Source organism: Meles meles, chromosome 2 (assembly GCF_922984935.1).
Source record: "Meles meles chromosome 2, mMelMel3.1 paternal haplotype, whole genome shotgun sequence".
NCBI lineage: Eukaryota > Metazoa > Chordata > Mammalia > Carnivora > Mustelidae > Meles > Meles meles.
Window position 1 is genome coordinate 44,123,829 of NC_060067.1, and position 26,790 is coordinate 44,150,618.

The following is a 26,790-nucleotide window of genomic DNA, read 5'->3' on the forward strand; positions in this document are numbered from 1 at the left end:
ACCTCTACAGTGGTTCATGCTTTTGAGATTTCAAATTATAACAACATCCCATTTTTACAAGGCATTACTAGAATATTCTCCAATGTGTATATTAGATTTCTTTATAGAGACAGTCATGTTCCTACAAGCCATAAATTTAATAAATCACCAGATATATAACTTTCATTCTCACATTTACATTACCAAGTATTTTATGGAGCAATTTTCTTAGTCATAGCAGTGAGACTGTTCAATAATATAAATAAATAAATAAGTACTATTTCAACATAAAACCCTTAACTCTAAAAGGAAATAACTAGACTGGAGTCTCACAAGAATACAATCCACTATTAAAGAGAACTCAGTTATCAGGAGGGTCTAGCTTGGATTGCCTCCATGAAGGTTTATTATGAGTACTATCAGAAGGACTTTATTTTAGCAAGCATCGCAGAAGCCAAGGACGGTTATGGCTGGATTGTAGTGCAGAGAGAAAGAGGATGAAAAGCCTAATATACCACAATCCTGAAATTATTATTATAAATAACTGGTACACTTACATCAAATTTTCATACATTTTCAATAGAAACTTGAAATACAAAGTCTGACGGCTCCGGTCTCAGGCACAGAATTTCTTGTTGAGACCTGTTGCTGTGTGTTAACAGTGCCAGGCCTATGTGTTCCCAGGGATTTTTAGGCTTATATTAAAAAGAAAATCCCTTGTAAGGAAAACCGGACCTTAAGGGGTAGAGGATAGTTTGAAATAATGAAATAGTTGAGTGATCCAATGAAAAAAACCTTCAAGCACTATTTGAGAATATTCTAATTTAATTCTATTTTAGCTTAATCAACACATTCCATAAATCTCTATTGTAGAAACAAAGATATTCACCTTATTCTTTTTTTTTAAGATTTTATTTGTTTATTTGACAGAGTGAGCTCACAAGTAGACAGAGAGGGAGGCAGAGAGAAAGGGGGGAAAGCAGGCTCCCCACTGAGCAGAGACCCCGATGTGGGGCTTAATCCCAGGACCCTGGGATCATGACCTGAGCCGATGGCAGAGGCATAACCCACTGAGCCACCCAGGTGCCCCTATTCACCTTATTCTTGAGGGAAGAAAAACACTAGAAGGCACTAGAAAAGTCTGTAGTTTGTAAGCTGTAAGTTAACCTTACAGTCTTTTTGTTGGTATATTATTTAAAGAATTATATTGAATTCCAGGTTGACATGTTAAGCGATGAAAGAAAAGAATCCAAATTTTAAAGAAATAAGTACTACAAATGTTCTATTTGCCCTTTAATAAAGTTTATTTTAGTATAGAAAATATTACTGATTTTAAAATACAAAGTCTCTTTATGTTAGGACTTCACAACTAATGAAACTATTGACTTTAATAGAACATCTCTAAAATAAAATTACACCTTTCTGAAGGTGTAATTTATTATTCCCATTATCTCCAAGATATGTGTTAGGCTTCTCAGCCCAGCGTACCAAGTATAGTGTGTGTATCCGTGCCTCTGTGTGTTTCCCAAGTGAACAATGCTGAGATTTCCTAAAGTTTGCTTGTAAATTTCAGAAGGAGCATCTGAAATATACATAACTGGAAAGTCAAATTCTCCACATGTTGAGCCACTAAATAAAATATTTGTCTTTAAAATTGTTTAAGAAGGCACATCGGGTAGAAGAAGATAGTTCATGAAGTCCAATCAATAAGGGGACTGACTAAATGAAATACAAAAAATATTATAATGGATACTTTTGCTCTTTGAAATCAATGGCAGTACCTTCATTTAGAAAGAATGTGTGTCTGAGCAATAACATGCAGCAATATTTCTCAAGCTGCTAAAATGAAAAAAGCTCAGAGGCAGGCATCTCTCCATGTAGCTATATTATATTTCTGTTCTTTTTTTTCCACTATCAAGGCAGGAGAATTGCCTTAACCACTTCAGAAATGCCATGCCTTCTTCCCATCAGAGGAAATGAAGGCCATGGCATTGATGCTAAAACATATATGATAATTACAAATGAGCACCAGGGGCATATGGGGGCTTTTAGTTGCTTAATGACTAGGTCAATTATTAGTGAACTAAATATGCCAGTTTCTCAGTGAAAATAGATATTTTTACTTAATCCCACACTGAAATATGCACCATCTTTTATGCCTGTATATTCCTAAATACATGAAGTGATTCCATATGTCAAATTAAAAATACATATTCTTATTTTAGTATGAAAAACAATTACAATATTGTAAATGTTAGTAACAATAGAGTCATCAATCTACCTTTATAAGCTGTATCTTCTTGCTACTATTAAAAGGTTTAACAGGGTATAATACCTGAGTAGGAGGGACTTGGAAATTCTTTCTGGCAGATATATATGCCCTTTAACTTATCATGCCAGTGATTTCAAAATTCATTTCAAATTTATCTTAATTTGTTATTGTATCTAAGGAAATTTCTTTCTTTCTTGCCATCTTTCTTTCTTTTTTAAAATTTGAGTAACCTAATTAATCATTCTCCCTGGAAAGGTTTGTTTGTTTATTTGTTTTTAGAAGTTTTATTTTTTTATTTGAGACAGACACAGAGGCAGATAGGGAGAGAGAACAGGAGTGGGGAAGAAAGGATGAGGCAGGCTTGATCCCAAAGACCTGAAGAGTCTGCCTTTTGGCTCAGGTCAAGATCCCAGGGTCTGGGGTCAAGCGTAGGCTTCCTTGCTCAGCGGGGAATCTGCTTCTCCCTCTCCCTCTGACTCCCACCCCACAAATTCCCTCCCTCCCTCCCTTTCTTTCTCTCTCTCTCTTCTTTCTGTCTCCTTAAATAAATAAATAAATAAATAAATCTTTTTAAAAAGTGCAAAAAAATTCCATTGGGAGGTCTGGGACTTCTGCTGTAGTTAAAAATATGTGTGCCCACGTCTTGAAATAGCTAAGATCCTTTCTAAATTGATTATGTTATATAAAAATCATATTTAACACAATCTAATAGTTTTGAAGATAGCAATATGGGTATGAAAGCATTTTTTTCCTATATTTATCCTGCAAAGAGGACATTTAAAATAAATCTCTCAGAGTTTGTGCATTTAGCCTGTTTTAGCTTATTTTGATATTTCCACAATTACTGAGACAATATTAAAAGTATTAAATAAACTGCTTAAACATCTTTTTAGTGCTTACTTTACCGAATGGTTTGCATAATTAAAAAGTTAATTGCTTTGTTTCTATGATCTTTAGGAGGCATGGGACCAACTCCAGAAGCAGGCTGCTAAAGCTGTATTTTCTTATGCATATGCATTATTCCATGGAGTGAAGCACCCTCCCAGCCTTGGCAGAGGGTGCAGTTAAGATGTGTGTGTGCCTGTGAGTGTGCCTGTGTGTGTGTGTGTGTGTGTGTGTGTGTGTGTGTAGAATGAACTACCAATGAGATACAGGCATAAGGAACAGAATTATCAAGTACAACCAGTGAATAAAGCACCTGGTATTAATCCTTACCTTATTTTGAGTACTGTATTTCATCAAGCAGTTCATGATATTGAGTCTATTATTCTGTTATTCTTATGACAAGAAAAAAATCTATTAGGCTTTTCCTGATTTTTATGATATAAAAACTTGACTATTTCACTTATGATCCCAGATCTCAATATTTTCTCAAGGCACGATTTAAAGTGGTTTTCAATGATGAAATATAATAATGCTTTTCCAAAATTACAAAAAACAGGCATTGTGTTTTACAAATCACACAACAAAAAGTGGGATTCTCTTAATGTCCCTGAAAAATAGGTTTAAGGAATGGCTTTTCTGCCTTAGATAATGACACAAGATCAATGATTTGCTCAAAACTACATAATAAATGAATGCTTCTATTAAATATAAAATAAAACTAATCTACTTAAAGATGCTTTTAAAAATAGAAATAATTATCATAGCTGCAATAGGTTTCATGAACTTTAAATGCAGTAGTGCAAATATAGCCCTGTGGAGCTAATAGCAAAAAGCAAGGATGATAAATAATAATAACTCCTATGTTTTGAGCACCTTGTGTTATTAGTTATTAACCATAATTTTGCATATCTTCTTCCCAGTATCATCATCTATAAAAAGACCGATAATATTACCTTCCTCAGTGATTCTACAAAGCAAATGAATATGTAGAATCTTCAGGTTAGTACTAATGTACCATAAAAATATTAGTTTATTATTTCAATTCACATATCTTTTTATCATTTATTTTTAGATACTTAATAAGGATACTATTTCATCATTCCAATAAACTTTAATGTAGGTATAATACCTACTTTATGGTAAATTGTTCTTTTCTGGTGTTTCTCGCTTTGTGTGTTTATGGGTGAGCAGGAGTGAATAAGTCTATAATTCATTTGTCTCTGACATTTGAGATACTTCATGATGACCTCCCTTTAAAATCCCTTTAGCCTTTTATGCTTGAATTGTATTGTAATGGGGTTGTTCTGCACTATACTCTGAAAATTATCTCAAATACTCCATAAAAGTTGATTTCTACATTTATAAATATATTTGGCTTAATTAGCAGCTTAAGTAGAAAAGTGAATAAGAGCTATGAATCGGTGCCTAATTAGCAGAATCTATCTGTACTCTGATTGGCGATCATCCTCTACAAGGTTTTTCTCACTGCCATGAATATTTGAGAGTCAGCTGTAATCTCAGTTTTAAGAACTGTTCTGCTGCTGGGCACTGAATGATCTTTAATAATTATTTGATGAATATCTCTGTGAGTTACTGGTTTCTGTTATTTACCACTCTTTCACAATAAATCCAAGAAAATATATGCAGGCCTCTTAAAGACAGAAGCTACTTAGCTGCAGAAAATAAATCTGAAACAATTAATAAGTTTTCCTTGTCTGTGGTTTTCACAGAATCATATTATAAATATTGGCAGTTATTCACAATACATAGAGAACCATTTGCTCTTAGCCTTAAAAACCAATATGGATTTCAAAAGTGGCCAGGAAACAACTTACCTTTTGGGCAAAACATGTGAGGCCACTGAACATTTTTGTAGGCAAGAAAACAATCATGCACTTACTAAATATTATGAACACAACAGTTTGACGTGGAAAAGAAAAAGCTGTAGAACCACAAAAAAACAGTGAAATGTATATAAACAATTGAACATAGTAAAGTAGTAACTTGATATAATTTTGTTAAATGCTGACTACCTAAAAACATATGTTCAGGTATAACTGCACAACAACCTTTTAAAGAAGATAGGAGTGTAATTATTATAATTCTTGTTCCCATTTTTAAGTGAGTGAGATATGTGTATTGATCCAGTTTCCTTTCCTGAAAATGTGGTGGAGCTTGAACAAAGACTCAAACTTCTGGCATTAGTTCTTTTGATATATAAATATATAATATTGACATATATAATTATTATATAGTATTATTATGTATTATATCTTATAACAGAAGAATTAAGTTAGATTTAAGAAGGACATTTTAAAATTGAACATTTATAAGACAGACTTTTCTAAAAGGTACCTCAAAAGGAATACAGAATTTGGTAGTAGGAAAAGACTCACATATAATGACTTTTGGTATAGAAAATGAATCACTTGATCCTCAAAATGTCACTGGTGAGATATTACAAGGGAGAAAATGTTTATGGGATGGTAAAGTTGGGAAAGATAAAGATGTTTGTAATAAAAATGTAAAGATGTGTAAAGATGTTTGTAATAAAAATATGAAACCTCAGAGTCAGTCTGTGGGACAGTCCTCTAATCCTCCTTCAGGAATGAAATGTCAGAGAAATTCAGAACTTTTCATTTGGGTAAAGAGGAGTAACATATTTTCCCTAGTATTTTCAAAGACTTAAAAAGAAAAAAAAAAGCATAGGCTAAGTAATCAAGTCAAAAGTCTTGCACTTTGTGCTCTGAAATGAAATGTAGTTACATAAGAAAAACACACATGGGGACCTCTAAACCCATGGACAATTGATAGAACTAATTTAATAGTTACTTGATCCTGAGGACATAGGTAATACTGAGACCTGGGCTACAAAAGAAAAGCATGTGGGTTTGATTTCACAAAAGAGGATAAAAAACAGTCTGGGGCTGAAATGGGCAGGAATTAGATTTTAGAACCTCATTATTCTGGGAGAAAGAGATGAACCAATGCTGTCCAGGAGACTCGAAGTGCCTCTCAGAATTGAATTCTGAAAGAACTAGTGAAGGCTGAACACAATTGATCACACTGAATGAAGGGGAGGGAGCTTAAGGTGAAGAACTCTGATAAAATATGGTTCTGTGTGAGCATGTTGCTTCCAATCACCTGTTTAAAGATGATGTGTGGTTAACATTGTGCCAACTACAGTAAAGGGGGAAAATAAGCACTAGTCCCTAAAACTCAATTTCCTTCAAGTATTTGTATAATTGAAGATTGAATTTATTTTAGGTAAGAATCATCCAAGAAATTATGAGTGCAGAAATACCAATGTTGAAAATTACGTATCACTCCGGGAGATGTTTCTGATACACAGTTTTTTTTTTTTTGTTTTTTTTTTTTTCCCTTTTTATTTATTTTTTTCAGCGTAACAGTATTCATTCTTTTTGCACAACACCCAGTGCTCCATGGAAAACGTGCCCTCCCCATCACCCACCACCTATTCCCCCAACCTCCCACCCCTGACCCTTCAAAACCCTCAGGTTGTTTTTCAGAGTCCATAGTCTCTTATGGTTCGCCTCCCCTCCCCAATGTCCATAGCCCGCTCCCCCTCCCCCAATCCCACCTCCCCCCAGCAACCCCCAGTTTGTTTTGTGAGATTAAGAGTCATTTATGGTTTGGGTGGGATTGGGAGGGTGATACACAGTTTTAAGTGTCAGGTGTCACCCACTGGAGAGGAACAGCAAGTTAACTGCTGAGGTAAACAATAGATCTGATGAAAAATTGGCTGAATGTTTAGATCATGCAAAGACACCTTATAGAATGCACTAGAAGCAAGGAGAGGAATGAAGTCTGGCTATATAAACATGCATAAAGCTGATAATGAAAAAATGATTTACATATTTAAAAAAAAATATGAAAATCCTTAAGAGATGAACTTAAAGGGAAAACAAACAACAAAAACAACAAACACAAGTTAGGGACCCAGGATCTCAGTTGGTGCCCAGTCCTAAAAGATGCCCTGAATCTAGAGAGCCAAAGCAATCTATTTTTCAGGACATGATCCATTCAGTGGTGAATGTATTTCATCAGGCTTCATCCGTTCTCAGTGGGTCTGGATGAAGTCCCTCCCTCTTCTGATTGCACCCTCACCAGGCAATCTTTTAAGAGATATGCTGATTTGCCTTGGATTTCTTTAGACATAAAGAGTACCTTCTGAGAGAAGAAGCAGGGATATCCCGATTTTTGAATGGGATATACTCCTGCTCAAAATTTGATAAATGGATGCTCAACTTTGAAATCAAAGTCTTGTAATATTGTTGAATATTGGTCTTGGCTCTGTATAATTCTGTGCACTGGTAAAATTTTGATTCTTAGACTGAGGGGGGGAAAAATTGCCAGGTAGCTCCTAGAGTCGATCTGGCAACCAGACAGGTAGTCTTTTCTTGGCACACCCTACATTCCCATGCTCTCTATTCAAAGCTTCAGGACAACAGCGAGTGCATATGCCAAGCCAAAAAATGGATATGTCTAGATATTTCTGATAAACCAAATAAGTGTATGTGTGATTAAATTGGAGTTGCATTTTTATTTGGAAATTATTATGCAGCAATTGCTTAGATCATCTTGCACTGGAAGGGACAAGTTTTATCAGTAAAGTCCCTATTCATAATTCTTACTAAGCAACAATGAACACAGAGAAAGAATAAATTTATGTGACATTGATGGTTGACCTTCCTTAGATAAAAACAACATCAAAAGTGACATCTGCCTGGCAAATCATTATTAGTCAGTCTTTGCACATAACATATTTGGAGGTATTTCTTCTCTTTCATGGTGTACTAGTTGTGGTAAGCATTTTTGTCATTATGTTTCTGTGGTGTTGTTTACATATAAAATAGACTAGGTTTGGACAGTCCTTATACTAAGTTGTTTGAATTTATTTCTCGGGTAAATTATCTTTTCATTATTTTCTGTTTTGAAGCACATCTATTTGCACAATATTGCCAATCCCTGATAACACTCTTACACTGTCAGAAATCTCGTAATTACAAAATAAAAATTTTTGATGATAAACAGGAAAATGTTATTATGGGATTTCAACAAAAATACAATTAGTCAGACACCATATAAATTTCAAGACAGTGAGATGGACAAATGATGGCCCCGCATAAAGTGAAATATAAAAGTGATATTAGAGACAAAAACTAATTTAAAGGAGTAATTGATATATTACTCAAAGAAATATAACACAACCTGCTACATAGAAATTTCAGACTCTGTAGTACTTTCAGTAAATTTTTTTTTTTAAGATTTTATTTATTTGAGAGACAGAGATCACAAGTAGGCAGAGAGGCAGGCAGAGAGAGAGAGGGGAGGAAGCAGACTCCCTGCTAAGCAGAGAGCCCAATGTGGGGGCTCGATCCCAAGACCCTGGGATCATGACCTGAGCCAAAGGCAGAGGCTTTAAACCAACTTTCAGTAAATTTTAAAAAAATAAAATAATAATTCTGAACAATGGGAGCATAAGATAATTAGAAATTCATTAAGGGGCACCTGGGTGGCTTAGTTGGTTGAGCATCCAGGTCTTGGTTTTGGCTCAGGTTATGATCTCAGGGTTAGGAGATGGAGCCTCATGTTGGGCTCCATGCTCAGCACAAAGTCTGCTAGGGGATTCTCTCCCTCTGCCCCTCCCTCCTCTCTCTCTTAAATAAATAACCTTAAAAAAAATTTCATTAAGATTGGTGTCAAGGGATGCAACAACCATACCCCTGTCTTTGATAATGACATTTAATGAACTTATTTGACCTGAAAAAACATTCTCAAGTGTGTTTTGACACTATACTTCCTGGTCTTCAGTTTTCTCAGTAGTCTCACTTCTACTGAATCCCTATCAGAGACACTGGGCCCCAAGACCATATATCTAAATTCAACAATTTTTTTGGATATCTGTGTGTAGGGATTATTCCAGTTATATCACGCTAAGGTCAACAAGGCAAAGACCCTGTCCTCAAACAGCTTACAGCGTCATTGGAGAGAAGAATGTAAAGAACAATCATCTCGGGGCACCTGGGTGGCTCAGTGGGTTAAGCTTCTGCCTTCGGCTCAGGTCATGATCTCAGGATCTTGGGATGGAGCTCTGCATCAGGCTCTCTGCTCAGCAGGGAGCCTGCTTCCCCCTCTCTCTCTGTCTGCCTCTCTGCCTCCTTGTGATCTCTCTTTCTCTGTCAAATAAATAAATAAAATCTTAAAAAAAAAAAAAAGGAACAATCATCTCTCTCAGTTGGGTCTCTAGTTCTCTTTGGTATCTGCTTCCTTCATCTCTGCGTCACTGGACATTTGATAATTCCTACTTTCCTAATTCTAAATTTCCCCTCAACCTGCCACAGTTTATTTTTGCCTTTAAAAAATGTCATTCACAGGCACCTGCACTGTAAATTACTTCTCCAAGATTCTTTTATATTTCAATATTTTGATTCCATGTTGGGTATCATCTCTTCTCAGTGGCATCTGCTTTACTTATGGTCTCACTGTTCCCAAGATTTCATAATCACCAGGGTGCTAGTGACTCCAAAATCTTTATTTCTTTGATTTGTGTATACTCTCTAGTTTCAGATAGACATTTTCAATGGTCTGCTTGATACTGTCTAATTTTTTTCAAAAGTACTTTAAAGTCCACATGTCTTAATCAGATTAATTCTCCTGGAAATGGAAATTCTTTCCATTTTTCCCAACTTGGTAAAATAGCACCACTGTTTCCCCACCCTCTTAAGTTGATCTCCTTGACATCATTCACTATTCTTTGTAACTATACCCATACTTCTCTTATCAAATCCCTATTTATCCATTCTTCAGAGCCTGGCTGTGGTTTTTCATATCCTCAGCTCATCATCTTGTGGTTGTGGTAGCTTTTAACTTCTCCATAGAGGCTCCCATGCCTTTACTTTTAAATATCTACATCCATACACATCATTCTCTACCACAATATTCAAACACTTAGGAGGTAGAGAGCATATCTCATTAACCTTTGGATCCTTCATGGGAATTTGCATAGAGTAAATGCTCAACAAATGGTTACTGAACTAAATGAATTCTCAGAGTATTCCAAATTCCCTGTTCATTGTACACAATATTCAGTTATGACTGCTATGACCTTTTGCTACAAATGCTGGGCTGGTGAAATTCAGTCTCATACTGAATAAAAACAATGGGCATAATTCAGTCTACACTCTGTGGCTCATAGGAATGCATCCTCAGAGAAGCTTACCAGGCTCAGATCATATGCGGGTCCCCTGATTACCTTATCAAAATAGATGGTGAGCATTTGAGAGCAGAAATAAAATTGTAAGACATATTTTATGACATAAATGAACACATAGACTGTTGTTAAACAGCAGGCTACTGTTCTACCATCTTTTATTACCAATACATTTTATAGCACTCACCACAGTTTCATTTGAACACCCAATATCAAAAATTGTGGGGTTTTTTTGGCAGTCGTATTTTAGCAGTTGAAAATCTGTTTAAAGGAAGCATTTAAATTTGCATGTGTTTCAAATATATCCTCATTTTGTAATAAACTTATAATTCTACTTCCTGAACAGTAACGAGAAGGCATGCAAAATAATAAGAGTAATGTCAAAACAAAACAAAACAAAAACAAAATCAACATGCATAAATTAAATAAAAACTTACAAGAAACAAGATTTAAGGCAAACCTATTGTCTATATTTCAGATAGAAAGGGAATGTGACATAAAGACAAATACCCATGAACTTAACTTGAATCTTAAGACAGCAATCACAAAAAACAATTTGCAACCACAACACAAGAAATGCATTAGTTTTGCAAAAATAAAACTAATCTAATCCGATCTTCCGTAATCTACTCTAATCATCTTCTTAATTTGAGTAATATAATTGGTCTTCTGAAAAGAAATGACAATAATTACAAAAGATTATTTATTGGCCCTTATTAAGTTTGAAAGACCTTATTTAAATCACACATATTTTAATTTATTATCTGTATTTATAAGCAGAAAGAGAAGAGAGACATAAAATTAATCTGTTCTGTAGTTTCAACCTGGCTTTAGTGTGTGCTGCCAGTTTCATCACTGATAAATTCTAGAGTTTTTGAAGTAATTATGTTTAGCAACAAGAAAAAGAAAAGAAACAATAAAAAGAAAAAGAAAAAAACAATAACTTGATTAGAAAAATTAAACAAATAATTTCACTTTACCTGGCTTAATGTAAAAACCTCCAGACCAATTTAATTATTATTTTTACATGATGTAGAAGATGGGTAGGTAGAAAAAGGGGATACAATGCAGACACCATTTTAAGGCCTTCTTCCAGTCCAAGACGTTGTTTATAATGTAAAAATTTCAATAAGTGCATTTAAAATCATTTCATCTGTAGAATTTTCCTCTCCCTTCTCCATTCTTTACACTGCTCTGAACTTCTCTAATGAGTGTTCCCCTTTTCACACTGTAGTGAATTTAGTGAAATCACGGTTGTATCTCCCCAACTTAAGGAGTTGCACCATCAAAACAGAGCTGGTTTCTCATTCACTTCAGCTTCCTCAGAGAGCCTTGGTCATACGTTATTTTCAAGACATATTTGTTGAATCAAAGGAATAACCACAGATTTGTTAGTATATAATTAGCCCATTAAATAAGAGCCAGGGGGGTGCCTGGGTGGCCCGGTGGGTTAAGCCTCTGCCTTCAGCTCAGGTCATGATCTCGGGGTCCTGGGATTGAGTCCCACATCAGGCTCTCTGCTCAGCGGGGAGCCTGCTTCTCCTTCTCTCTCTGCCTGCTTCTCTGCCTACTTGTGACCTCTGTCTGTCAAATAAATAAATTAAAAATCTTTTAATAAATAAATAATTAAATAAGAGCCAGGAATAATATCATCCTGCTGTAGTTAAGAAGATAATGCTTTAATAATAATAATAATAAAAAATCCCTGCAGTAGAGGAGTTAACAAGAGAAAGTTTTATCCTCAATGAGGAATATTGAAGTGAAGCAGTTTCTCATTAAATGAACTAACCTCTGAGGTTGAGTGCTGATTACACCTGAAGAGACAAGTTGTAGTGTTTCTTTACCATACAAAAGATGCATAAGAGTGTTGTTATATTTCAGCAACATCAAAATTTTTATACATATCCAGAAAAAAGTCAGAGAAGGAATGGACGTACATAGAGTCTTTGGCAAAAAAGAATGCAAAAAACATGGAGAGGATACCCTAACTAAAGAAGAAGCTAAACATAGAATGCATTATCTAACAAGTGAGCTGAAATTCGGATAAGCAAATGATTTGAGAGTCTAGAGGCAACAAAGAAACTAACTGACCTCTATAGTCACTTTGAGATTTGATGAGAGCTCATTCCATCCTCAAATGTGGTAAGGGTTCAGCAGAATGATCTAGTTTTAAAGGACCAGATTAGAATAAAAAGAATAATATGGCTACACATTTTATCAGTGTTAATTATTAATACTGAGATTAAAAAAGGGCTGAGAGTTCGATAAGGATACTAATTGGACACTTCTTTCAGCTTGTTTTCCCTGTCACTGTGAATATTTCACAGTGGTTCAAAGGGAAACATGTACCTGAAGGATATGCGCTCAACTGGAACACTGAGCACAAATGTAACAACATTTAAAAGTGGGAAAAGAATATAGGAAGGTAATAACAGCTTCTCCCCACCTTGAATGACAAAGGACAAAAAGAGTAGGATTCATTTGATGCAGGAGGACATAATCTATTTCCTTCACTTCATATCCTTGATATATTTAAACATATCTGCTCCTTGGTGTTACCCCTTGATGCACCACAAAAATGAGAAATTGACTAAAAGGTATCCAAGGTGAGAATATGGTTCTTACCAATAATTTTAGAATTGCTATCTTTGTGAGACTAAACATTTTATTTATTTTTTATGAACATATAATGTATTATTTGTTTCAAGGGTACAGGTCTGTGAATCATCATGAGACAAAACATTTTCATGATGCTTTCATACTAAGCTATTCTGTTATGTCAAATCTCCCTGAAGTTAATAATAATCAATATTATTTGTCATTACTATTTGTATAATAGTAAATAATTCTACCACCAATGAATATGAGGAATTATTATGACTCATTATTTATTTGTAAATTATTAGGTGTTATTCTTTCATTCAGTTGCTTCCACAATAATAAGGTTTATTATTGAAGGAAGTGGGGCTAAGTGAGGTCAGAAAATTGCACTGCCAGGAAGAGGAAAAACCAGGATTCAAACCAATGATATTAGATTCAAAGCCTGGTTTTTAAACCACTATACTCTATCCAGAACATTGTCTCTTCCCTAGGATAGTATCTTCTTTGGATTCTTTTAAACTGTGCTGCTCATTTACTGGAAAGCTGCTGCACCATATCTTTATTGGAGACAGCCTCTGTAATTTCTTTCTGTCTCTAATCACCATGAAGAAGCAGAAGTGAGTAAAGTCCTCCAGAAGTCAGGGAGAGGGGCATGTGGATTTGGGGATAGCTGGGAGGCACAAACCCATGTCACAGAGAAGTAGAAAAGTACTACTTCTAGAAAAGTTCTACTTCTAGAAAGGTAGAAAATTCAGTCCACCTGTTCCCCCAACCTCCCACCCCTGATCCTTCAAAACCCTCAGGTTGCCCCAACCTCCCACCCCTGACCCTTCAAAACCCTCAGGTTGTTTTTCAGAGTCCATAGTCTCTTATGGTTCGCTTCCCCTCACCAATGTCCATAGCCCGCTCCCCCTCCCCCAATCCCACCTCCCCGCAGCAACCCCCAGTTTGTTTTGTGAGATTAAGAGTCATTTATGGTTTGTCTCCCTCCCAATCCCATCTTGTTTCATTTATTCTTCTCCTATCCCCCTATCCCCCCATGTTGCTTCTCCATGTCCTCATATCAGGGAGATCATATGATAGTTGTCTTTCTCCGATTGACTTATTTCACTAAGCATGATACGCTCTAGTTCCATCCACGTCGTGGACATTGGGGAGGGGAGGCGAACCATAAGAGACTATGGACTCTGAAAAACAACCTGAGGGTTTTGAAGGGTCAGGGGTGGGAGGTTGGGGCAACCTGAGGGTTTTGAAGGGTCAAGGGTGGGAGGTTGGGGGAACAGGTGGTGGGTAATGGGGAGGGCACGTTTTGCATGGAGCACTGGGTGTTGTGCAAAAAGAATGAATACTGTTATGCTGAAAAAATAAATAAAATGAGAAAAAAAAAAAAATTCAGTCCACCTCTGGCAATAGAGTGCCAGGCTGAAAAGCAGAACCATGCAAATGAATCCTTTCCAGGGTATGCAAGTCTCTTCCTGCAGAAATTTTAAAAAAGGGGGGGGTGCATTTGCAGGGCATTTGTTTTGAGGTATTAGACTTATGCTATTAAGAAGTGTTTGAGCATCTTTGGAAGGATGGAAGACACAACCTTGCTACTTAATTCAATCTAACTGAAAACAAGCCAAGAGCGAGCGACTAGGTGGCAGGACCTTAAAAGTGACTGTTGGAAACTGGGTAGGTGGGAGAAAGGTAGAGAGAGAGCCCTTTATCTCACACAAAGTTATGAGTCTAGTCTCCATTCTCATTACCTTTGGTCATATAAAAATGGTACTTCAGGGGCGCCTGGGTGGCTCAGTGGGTTAAGCCGCTGCCTTCGGCTCAGGTCATGATCTCAGGGTCCTGGGATCGAGGCCCACACCAGGCTCTCTGCTTGGCAGGGAGCCTGCTTCCCTCTCTCTCTCTCTCTCTGCCTGCCTCTCTGCCTACCTGTGATCTCTCTCTCTCGCTATCAAATAAATAAATAAATAAAATCTTAAAAAAAAAATGGTACTTCATTTCCAATTTCAGTTATACACATGTATCTTTTAAAATTTTTAAATTTTTATTTAAATTCAATTAATTAACATATAATTTATAATTAGTTTCAGAGGTAGAGGTCAGTGGTTCATCAGTCTTATATAATACCCAGTGCTCATTATATCACGTGCCCTCTCTAATGTCTATCACCCAATTATCCTATCCCCACTCCGGCCCCCTCCAGCAACCCTTAGTATTTCTGAAAGCAATGTGAAAAGTCCATGGCAGATACAAAATGAGTTTGTGATGAACTGCACCATGGTTTAATACTCAAAAACAGTGTGCTCTAAATAATACTGAACACATGTAGAATGAGGAGAATGAATAAAACAATGATCAAGCCTAACTTACGTATTTCTGGAAAAGTAAGAAAGTTTGGAACTGGAGGACTCAGAAATATTAGTGTATAAAAATCAAAATTATCTTTTATTGTATAAAAATCAAAATTATCTTTTAAATATCTGAGAAAATCAAGAGACATAAATTAATTAGGCATTTTAGAGTGGCCAAATTTTTTTTACCTCATTTAACTTTTTAAAACCAGCCCAAAGCTCTGTTACTGATTTGGAGAGTAAAATATCTAAGGAAAATTGGATATAAAGAAAAAAATCACAGATTGTTGGATTTGAGTAAGATTTTAGAGTTAATTCTGTTAACCACCTTATAGATGACTAGAAGCAGATCCAGAAGGAATAAGCGACCTACCCAATCCTAAAGGCAAAATTGGGATTGGAGATCAAATGGGGTGCTTCCTTTATTTGAGTTTTTAAACACTGTATATGGTTACAGTACACATAGCAAAGCCAAATTGGACTTGCAAAGGTAATTCAGGGGGTAACTGAGAAGAATAAGTAGACTATGGCATGAAGTCAAAGGTCAAGATAACAACTAACAATAGATCTAAAGAAACTGTTGAATACCACTCCAAGAGAAAATCTGAAGACAACTCTATGACGTAGACAAGGATAAGCTCTTGCATAGTCAATTTATGCCCTTAATGTGATGATGTTTTTAAACTTAATATTTGTTTTTCACTTGAATTATGAATTCATTGTAGTAGGTTTCAATTATTTTAATATTTTCATTATCAAATATTTTATCGTTACTCAACTTCCTACCATGAACCCCATATTTTAAAATATCTTCTCTCTTTGGCTCAGGTCATGATCTCAGGATTGTGCAATTGAGTCCTGCATCAGGCTCCACGCTGGGCATGGAGCCTGCTTAAAATTCTACCTCTCCTTCTCCCTCTGCCCACTCCCAATAATATATAATAAAATAAAATATCCAGGGGCACCTGGGTGGCTCAGTGGGTTAAGCCGCTGCCTTCGGCTCAGGTCATGATCTCAGGGTCCTGGGATCAAGTCCCGCATTGGGCTCTCTGCTCAGCAGGGAGCCTGCTTCCCTCTCTCTCTCTCTCTGCCTGCCTCTCTATCTACTTGTGATCTCTCTCTATCAAATAAATAAATAAAATCTTTAAAAAAAATTAAAAAAATAAAATAAAATAAAATATCCTACCCATTAGGTGTATTTGATTCAAATAATAAATAACTAATTTCCCCAATCTTATCAAAAGATTAACACGAGATCTTCATATAGATAATAATTCATGAAGAGCAAAGAAAAACATATTAGTGATGTTTTTCATGAATTAATGTCTAATTCATAACAAATTCTTGAATATATTTTTAATGACATCATTTCCATTACTGTTTTCCAGAGACCCATGGATGTAAGTACCCGTATCTGAAATTATTAAAATGGTGGGACTCATTCTAATTATTAGATTCAGGTTTTATGAAATTATGTTGATTCTTACAGTGTATTCTTTTTCCTAAGCTGATAAGAGAATAAAACCTCATTCATCATTTGGCAGTAAGGTGGGTTGGAACGTGGGATAAAGCTTATTATAAAGCTTATTAATCCACAGGCCCTCTTTATGAAATTGTGTTTATTATGCTAAAATATGGGAAGCAAATAAAAGCTTTAGAAGAACAGAAGCGTATTTCACTGCCTCTCTACTTAAATTTTCCTTCTAGTTTTTTTAGTTATTTTTAGTTACTTTCTTACTCCAGCATCTGTGACAACTTATTTTTATCATTAGCTGTTCTAACACATACCCAGGTAGCATCATGACATTGGAATGTTTTATTATTGCGCTGGAAATTATCCTCTAAACTTTACAATGGAAGTTAATCCAAAAAATCAGTTTTAACTGCATTGCTCACATAGGTTAAAACTCAAGGAAAATATTTGAGGTAATAATAATTAGGAACTAGGACAGCATCCAAAATGGTATTTTCATGGAAAATCCAATACAAATCCTGATTAAAACCTAACCAAGCAAAACGCTGCAGATTACCTGGATTCCAATTAAATGTGACAAATGAATACTTGACAGGTTTCAATTCCAATTCTATTTATGTCAGAATGATCCATTAATATTGAAGATAAAATTACCAGAATTCAAGCAACACAATTGTACTTTATGGCTAGATAGTAGTCTGAAAACTTGGACCCAACAAAACTTATTCAAATGTCAACTACTGCATTTGGATCACCCAAAGTGAATCACATCTCCTTCTGTCATTACCTATAGATCAGGGCTAACATGAATCACAGCTAACAGATGATGACTGATTATATAAAACTGAATTTCAAGTGTCAGTCACATACAAAATCAGAAAAATCAGTTCTATTATGATAGTCTTTGCTGTTAACAAGACTAAAAACATGGTTATAAAAAATAACTAAAAGCCTTACTTGGCAAATGTTTCTCAGCAACTTTCTAGTTTCTTAACAAGTTCACCTGTTAAGATCCATCTATGTTTCCTAAAAAGTAACCGATGTGTGTTTACCATATATAATTATGTTTATTACCTGTCATTTCTTACTTATTTTAAAGGTGTTGAATCCACTTAAACTCAAAAAACAGAAAAATAACATTAAAATGTGAATATAATGAAAATGATACAAAGTCCTTTCTGTTAATATAGCTGACATACAAAAATCAAGACTTAATTGTACATTATGTTGTTTATTGTGAGATACTTTTTAAAACACAAATAAAATTATATCATATCATCAAAAGGTAATCACAGGTATAGGAATGTCCTTAGATCAATTCTGCCTTCCTAGGGGTGTGTGTGTGTCTAATATTATTATAGTATTTTAATTTTTACTTTTGTGCAAAGCATTTCAATCATATTTGCCTTAGAAATACATTCATCAGCAATGCAATTCATACCAAAATTTTTGTAGTCATTTAAATAGATACTTAAAAAACTTAATTCTTAAAAACCACATCAAGCTCCCATCCACATAAGCATACACCACCATACACACAGATAAGCATGCCTTTATAGCCATAAGGCAAAATGCCATTTGAACTCTGGATTATTAATCAAGAAGGATATCAATCATTAGACCCTGATATCATATCTTTTCACCCAGATAACAGTGTGGAAAAATAATTATTTAACATGATTTAGTTTAGCCATAATTTCACTTGGGGTCATTTATAATCTATTACTCTCTAAGACTGGATTTTAATATTCATAGGTAAACTTCAAGAAAATCAGACTTTCCTGCATTAATATGCTCTATTTGCATACCATCGCTAAAGAAACTGGTATATAACAGAAAGTTGGGGTGTCTTATTTCACTTGGGGGATGGGATGCTGAAAGACAAATCCATTTCAAGTTTTCACTAGAGATAAAATGTGTGATTCCCCTTCCTTCCCCTACATATAACCAAATCTCTTTTTACACTTGAAATAACAATAAAATTGATATGAACTTTACCATTCCATTATTTCACACAAGCCTAATCCTCAGGCATTTACTTATAACCTGAAATCCAAAAAAATACATCATTTCATTGTTTTGGGGAACATAAACAAATGTGAAAAGATTTATAAATACTATTTGCAATCCAACTTTATAACTTAAAAGAAAGTGTATAGGAGGCCAATTGTTCTGGTCCTCATGAGAATCATTTCACAACAGGATAGGAACATACAGAACTAAAATTTGCTTTCTTCTTTTTACCTTGCACAAAAATGAAAGAAAAAAAACCACGATGTATAATTAAATGAAAAGGGAGTTCTTATAGGATTTACAATACATTTCTGGAGAATAAGATAACACTGTTCTCCTTGTTTGACTCCATTTCAGCTATCACTCAAAAAGAGAGGTTTGCAAATGTTTAATAAATACCTAGGAAAAGAAAGAGCAAGGTGTGTTTATTGTCATTTCCTTTCACTAAGGCTGGACAATTGCATTTGAAGAAATAGTTGCATGACAAAAATGAATAGAAGAAAACAATAACACAAGACCTTTCTCAGTGGCTATTGTTTAGGTATTATGAATTAATTTAGTTTTTTTTTTTCATAGCAGGAACTACTCTGATTTATTCGGAAATGTGTTTATTTCTGACAGGCGTTTTAAAATGATGGTGCAAGTTTGGTGAATTTTATCTGTAAGGTTATGGTTCCTTTATTTGGCATTTCTGTCCTTTAGCAGGTATTTACTTTTTTTAGATAAAATAGTTTTAGTGTCAGCTATTTTATTTGGGTTTTAGACTGACCCTTGCAAGTTTACTTATTATGGCTCACTAGCGTGATTATGTGTGTGGATGCTGTGTTTGCCCCTACCATTTTCCATATGCTCTGCCTCACCAACACTGCCATCCGGCGTGGTCCTTTCATAGTTGTCCTCTGGGAGTGGAAGGGCACCCAGCCTTGGCCCTGATGAACTCTTACTGCTTGGTGTCTCTGACTCCTCCAGCCCGCTGTCATAGCAACTCTGCAGTGACCCCTGATGTGGGTCCTGAGGCTGACTCACAACAGAAAACGTCACTCTACGAAATGGCTGCAAAAGAAAAGATTCTGAATGTCACTAAAATATAAGATTGTAAATGATCTTATTAAAAAAACACATACATTACATACATCAAGGATTACTGACGCCTAATTCAATACAAAATGCTTAGAGATGTTGAAAGCTATTTGGTTAATTGCATTATCCGAGGCAAGTCCTAGAACTTAGATTTTATTATGGAGAAAAAAAAAAGCATGAGAAATTCCCCTTCTGAAACAGAGATAAGAAAAATGGCAATTTCACTAAAACACACATTTAAATCTATGTTAGTACCACATAGTCAACCTTCTTCTGTTCTGTAGTCGTCACTTCAAATATGCTTTTCACAATAGACTCTATAAAAACAAGTGTCACTGATTTGGGAAGGCAATAAATATTGAAATAATCATTATAAGAATTCATTTTTTTAAAACTTCAGCTTTAAAAACTTTGTCTATATGATATAATGGTTTTAAAACGAGTGTTCCGGCAGGTGCATTAAACTATTTAAGGTACAACTGATAAATAGGAATTTAGATGCAGTGCTAGAAACAGGAATATATTTCTTACTTCAGTCATATTAAAAAATTACCTATTGACCTTCAAACTGTAAAGGTGGTATTGAAATAATAGATAAACCTTTCTTCAACCAGGGAATACAAAATAAACCAAAAAGCTTAATTGTATGGGCTTATGACTATTTATAGTTTGTTCAAAAACAAAAAGTTACATCATGTACTGTCTTTAAATTGTATCTTTAAAGTGTGGCATATTTTTATCCAGTTGGATCTCACAATTTACTATAGTACTGAAGTTGGCTGCACTGAAGATTTACTATGTATGGAATTTACAGATTATTGTAACTACAAAATAAATTGAAAGCTTTAGTCTCATTCAGAGAACAAACTGATCTCATGCATCGATAGTGCTACATACATAATAATTGGAAAGAAACAATACAAAAATTTTCTGGAATCGCTGTTTGAGATTATTCTTGGAAATAGTTATATCCATTAAAGATTCTTGCATTATTTGAAAATAGCAATTTTTAAACATATAACTCATCTGGTTCTTTTTAATATAAAGCATAAAACTAACATTGCCAGAAAATAGTGAGAAATGTAAAAAACCTTTTTTGCACTTTTATAACTTGAATACTAATGGTACAAATTACTAGTCACAACTGGGACCAGTATAATTTTTAAAGTATTAATGATAATCTACACATGTTGGTTATTAAAGGGGAAGTTATGAAGAGTTATGGAATTTCCTCCAAATTTAAAAAATTGGTTTTACTACAGAAAAACACATGCTTCTGCAAATCTTCCTTGTGTCTTGTCTCAGATTTGCCAGGAATATTGTCCGTTATTGGCATTCTTAACTAGTACCTTATCTTTCATGTATTTATTTGGAGTATACAAACTTCATAAAATTCTACATTCATTCTAGTTCAAAATCAAACTTTTAAAACCGTTGAATCCTATTGTAAGGGAAAAACATTCAAAGAACATTCTCTTCTTTATAATGTTTCACTGAATTGGAACTGCAGTAAAACAATTATGAGTATTTCTAGTACAAAAAGTATATATATATCATGGCCCCATATTTACTGGCAATAAATTCTAGAAACAGTAATCTTATTTAACTAATAATTCTCACATTTCTTTACAGTAGTATGATGTTTCATATATACAAGTAAATATAACATTTAATTTGTATTTGCTATGCTTTATCTTATGTGCACATATTTTCTTTTAATTATTTTCTATTTATCACTCCCAGCAAATTATCTGGATTTCTTCAGTCTCATCTCAGAAACAAGGCTACTGATAGCTTCCTAAAACCACATTGCTCTGCATACAGAAAACACTCAGTAAATACTACTGAACAATGAGCTTTAAATGACAATACTGAATTTAGGAAAGAACTCCATTGGTTACTCAGACATATTGTTTCAAGGCACAGCAATGGGTTAATATACACATGTAAAAAAAGAGAGTGGGAGAAAGGAGGATCAAATGCTGTTCTTTATTCTACTTTAATGGTTCTCAAATCTTTTAGACTCAGTCTTCATTAACCCAAAAAGAATGATCAAAATGAATACAGAAACACATAATTTGTCAATAAGTTGACAAAGGAAAATATATAAGAAATTATGAGAAATGTTGTTACATTTTGATATAAAAATAGAAAAGAGGGTGATGTTTAGCTGAAGGTAGTAAACTCAGAACCTGTGATTAAATGCTAATTCCACCAAAAGTAATGATAGGACAGCACAAAGGTGACAGGTTATGTTTGCAATGAAAAATGTCAAAAATAAAATAATATTTTTTCTATCATGTACTGTATAATAACTTCTATGAGTCTATGTATTTTCTTCATTTCTTACCCTATACTGATTGTATTTTAATTTCCACAAATTATTTTAGGTTACGTACTAAATTTAACAATGAAAGATAAGTTATTATAAATTTAAAATGCTAAGATCTATTTAAATAATAACAAATATTTAGATTCATAAATGCTTCATTTTGTATGAAAAGCTTTTAAAAAAAAACATGTAATGGATGAAACAAAAATAATTCATTATAAAAATCCAAAATAAAGAATATCACACAATGGCTCATGAAAGACCCCATCATTTTTAACCACATTTAAAATAATTCCATTAGAATTCAACAATACAATGTCAGCATTATATTATTATCTCAAGCTCTATTTTGATAAAATTCTGGGGGCAAAGTATTTGATTTGGCAATGTGAACAAGTCAGTGTAGAATCCTAACTTCTCCCATCCAAGTACTAACCATGCCCGACCCTGCTTAGCTTCCGAGATCAGACGAGATCGGGCGCGTTCAGGGTGGTATGGCCGTAGACAGAATCCTAACTTCTGAAGGAAAACTCATTGGTGCAAGGGTTAAGCTTTGATTCCAATGGTAAATCAGATACAAACTAGATAGATAGATGTTAGGTAGAGCCAGAGAGACAGATTGATGGGCAGACAGACAAGTATTTACATATCATCAGTCATCATCAGATTGAGTCTATTGAGAAGACAGGTTTTATAGCAGAAGTTAAGATACATAATTCACATGATTTATATATTCTAGAAATGCTGACTAAATAAGAAATGTAAAGTAGTGTGTTGACTGTGTGATGTGACAGAGAGAATAGATTTGTATTATATATGTTTGTTATCTAACAACAGTTAGATAGTTATAACTATCACTGTTTGTTATTAATACTCTGGAGCGGTTTATGTGGAGATTCCTCAACTTAAATGTGCCTTAGAATGGCCTAGAGAACTCGTGAAAAAACATAAAGCCAGGACACGGTTTCAACTTAGACCCAATGAATCAGCGTTCCAGGTGGGAATGGATATCAGTAGTTTGTAAAGTCCCTCTGGGTAATGAAGAGGGACTTCGTTGAAGAAAGAGGAAGGAGAAACCCTACAAATGAAAGCAGCCAAAAACAAACAAACTATACCAAAAAGCCAGGTGGTCCCTTAAATGCTCATGGATAGTGTTTCCCTGGAGAGTAACTAGAACCATGGCTCCATCTGGAGATGCAAAAGTATGGACGGAAAGACCTGCTGTGACCTGAGCTATCTGAGCTTTCCATTTTTCTGTCCAGAGTGATGAATGGTTTCTTGTCTTGCAAAGACAAACTGGTCTTTTTCAAGAAAAAGTAAAAGAAGAAAAAAGCACAAGAGGATGAGAAAGAATGTCAGTCTTCTAGCACGTTGAAATTGTGAGGATGTGTTAAAAAAGTAAATAAGTAATGCAATAAAGGGGTCTTCAAGAAAAGCATTCCAAAAATTGTGAGTGGAAAATCGGTGACAGTTATACACAAGAGGGGATGGTAATCAAAGATTCTAGGGAGGAAATGAATGATCTAATTGAATGAATGAGATTGAAGACATGATTTGACAATGTTGTGCAAAAGAGTAGGAAGAAGAAATGTTGGAGGCAGAGAATTATGCTAGGAAACAGTGAACTTAGCAGAAACAGCAATGACAAAGGGCTGCAAGGCCATTATAACATACAGCTGTTTGGATTTAGACATTGTTTCACCATATCTACGTTTGTTCTATATTCATTATGTCTTGGATTTTGTGGGTGTCCCAACAACGGTTCCGCAAATTTAAGAAATCCGAAATCAAATAGGCATATAAAAACAGATAATATAAAATATGATTAGGTTTCCAATGAAACTGATCTAGCAAAATGCCATGAAACCTGCTTAGGATTTAGGGTAGGCATTGCAAAGGAGGGGGTTGTGGGTGGAGACTTCTAAAATAATTCTGATAGGTAACATATATTTGAGGCATCAGTTATAGATTCCATATTTTGGGCCAGCAGCAAAAGATTAAAAAAAGGGGGAGGTCAGTAAGAAAAAGAGATCACTTTTGAAACTTGGAAGGATTAGAAGCAGATCATTTTTGGAAAGAAAAAAAAATCCTTTATGATCAAATTCATTACAGACATGGAGAGGGATTATGACTACCATATACCCATAGGATTCATCCATTAGAAGGTCATTGTTACCTTAAAACCTCTAAATTGTGAAGAATAATTCTATGAGATTAGAGCAAAGGAAGTAAAAGATCAATTTTTAAATACATGAGGAAATGGAGCAAGTGGGAACAGACTCCTAATTTTTAAAGCATGACGTAAGAGAGTAGTAGGATTGCAGTTAAAAGAAAAAGATTTGTGTAAAGAATTTTATTTATTTATGCTCAGTTTTATCTTTTTCTTCATGGTTACTGAAAGCATTTGCCTTAAGGTAAATATTTGAAGACCCAAGCAAAAAGCCTCACAACATAAGGTACAATGGGAATGAATGAAATCAGAGAAGGTAAGTAAACTAAGAATTAAGAGAAAAATTAAATTAAAAATAAAATTACAAAGGTAAGGTAAACAGTAAAACGTGTTGGATAAATGCATGTATAGTGTTTGTGTGTGTGTGTGTGTGTGTGCGTGTGTGTGAAAAACAATATGCTAGAAATAATAGAAAAAGGAAATAATTTTATTCCAAACAATCCTATAGATTTGCTATTGACCTCAGACAAGTTAGCTGACCTTTTTGGTTCTTATGCCTTAGGCTCAAGGTCTGTAAAATGGAGCTAATAATACCTGCCCCTTACTAATTTAAATTCTCCGAGAAATGATGAGATAGTTTATAAAAAGAGCCTTAAGCTTACTCAAAGACATACTATAAAAGGTATCATACCTCAGGCCACAGCTATATAACTAGAATGATATTTCCCATTATGTTTTAGGTTTTGTTTTGGGTTTTTTTTTTTTCCTTGTCTGCTTGTGTTTTGCTGCTGTTGTTATTTTTTTTAAATATAAAGCTGGCTCAGTAAGTCACCATGTTTCTAAATGGAATTTTACAAGTTCATATGAAATTTCAAACCTAGTTATCTTATTAATGCAGTGCTTTTATTGTCCTAGATGCAAATTATTTGTAAAACAAATATGTATGCACGATGACACCAATTTTTTCAAAAAGTATTTGCATTTAATCATCACTTGGGCATGAATATCTCTACAGTCACTTATTTTGGAATGCCATTTATTAACTATTTTTTGTCCCCATTTTGACACAGAGAGGAATTTCAAATGAAGACACCCCCTACTATAGGGACTTTTCAAATATTTTAGAGGTTGTTACAAATATATTCAGTGGTAACTCCAGATAATATGCAATTCCTAGGGCAGAAAGTGTATCTTCATTGTTATCCCAGGCTCCAGCTGATAGAAGTACATTCAGGTTGGCATTGTTTTAAAGTCCTATAGAGGGGCGCCTGGGTGGCTCAGTGGGTTAAAGCCTCTGCCTTTGGCTCAGGTCATTGTCCCAGGGTCCTGGGATCGAGCCCCACGTGGGGCTCTCTGCTTAGCAGGGAGCCTGCTTCCTCCTCTCTCTCTGCCTGCCTCTCTGCCTACTTGTGATCTTTGTCTGTCAAATAAATAAATAAAATCTTTAAAAAAAAGTCCTATACTCTGAAAAACAACCTGAGGGCTTTGAAGGGTCAGGGGTGGGAGGTTGGGGGAACAGGTGGTGGGTAATGGGGAGGGCACGTTTTGCATGGAGCACTGGGTGTTGTGCAAAAACAATGAATACTGTTACGCTGAAAAAATAAATAAAATGGAAAAAAAAAGTCCTATAGACTTAGAGTAAACATTCTCCATTCTTGTATAACTTTATTCACTTTGTATTCTGAAAATCTACAGTTCACTTGGGAAATAGGCAGAAGTGTTAATGGGGATGTCTTCTATCTTCTAATTTGCCTACTGTGGGGGGCCCAGAATGGCTGCCTCTTTCTTCTCTCCCAAATTCACTGGAAGTGTTCATAAGCCCCTTGTAAGAGATGTGTGAATGCAGTTACCATTTCCATATAAAATTAATCACACAGACTGGAAAGGACAAACACAGCAAATAAAGATTTAAGTCAGGTGCTGTGGGTTTCGCAATGTAACATTCAATAAATATATTTTCTCATTAATATTTTCGATGTTTTCTTTTCTGGAAAATGTGAACAGATGCTAAAACTGATACATCAGTATATTTGGGACTAGGAGAAAGACAGCCTGCTTGATGAGGAAAGGAGTTAGACCATATTTTGGCTATAGAATAAGGCTTGTTATCTAAAGACATTATTGCAAGGGGTAAAGCATTCATGAGGGGAAAATGTGGTGAGCATTTGATTCATTATTCTTTATTAAATTGATCTGTTTACTTGATAATGCAAATTATCAAACAGTAAACTTAAATCTAGGCAGTCTAACAGGCTTACAGGTCACACGAGATGTTATCACAATTTCTACTTCAAATATGAACTACCACCAGATTTCATCCTGCTCTTATCCAGAGGGTTCAAAGGAGGTCAAGTCAATACATTTCACATTCATAAAAGAGAGGATTGGAAAAAAAAAAAAAA

The 26,790-nt window shown here is 34.8% G+C and overlaps 1 protein-coding gene across 7 annotated transcripts in view; it reads right to left on the reverse strand.

Moving 5' to 3' along the window:
* PCDH7 (protocadherin 7) overlaps positions 1-26,790 on the reverse strand; it is a 434,220-nt gene that overhangs the window by 216,900 nt on the left and 190,530 nt on the right. For 2 of the 7 annotated variants that reach the window (XM_045996329.1, XM_045996319.1), the window contains exon 2: positions 19,751-19,859. The exons of 1 other annotated variant lie outside the window; for it this stretch is intronic. In XM_045996329.1, coding sequence (XP_045852285.1) covers positions 19,751-19,859 — 109 coding nt within the window. Of the gene's footprint in view, positions 1-19,642; positions 19,860-26,790 lie in introns of all 7 variants that reach the window. 4 more of the 7 variants (XM_045996309.1, XM_045996347.1, XM_045996300.1 and 1 more) reach the window with 2 other exon arrangements.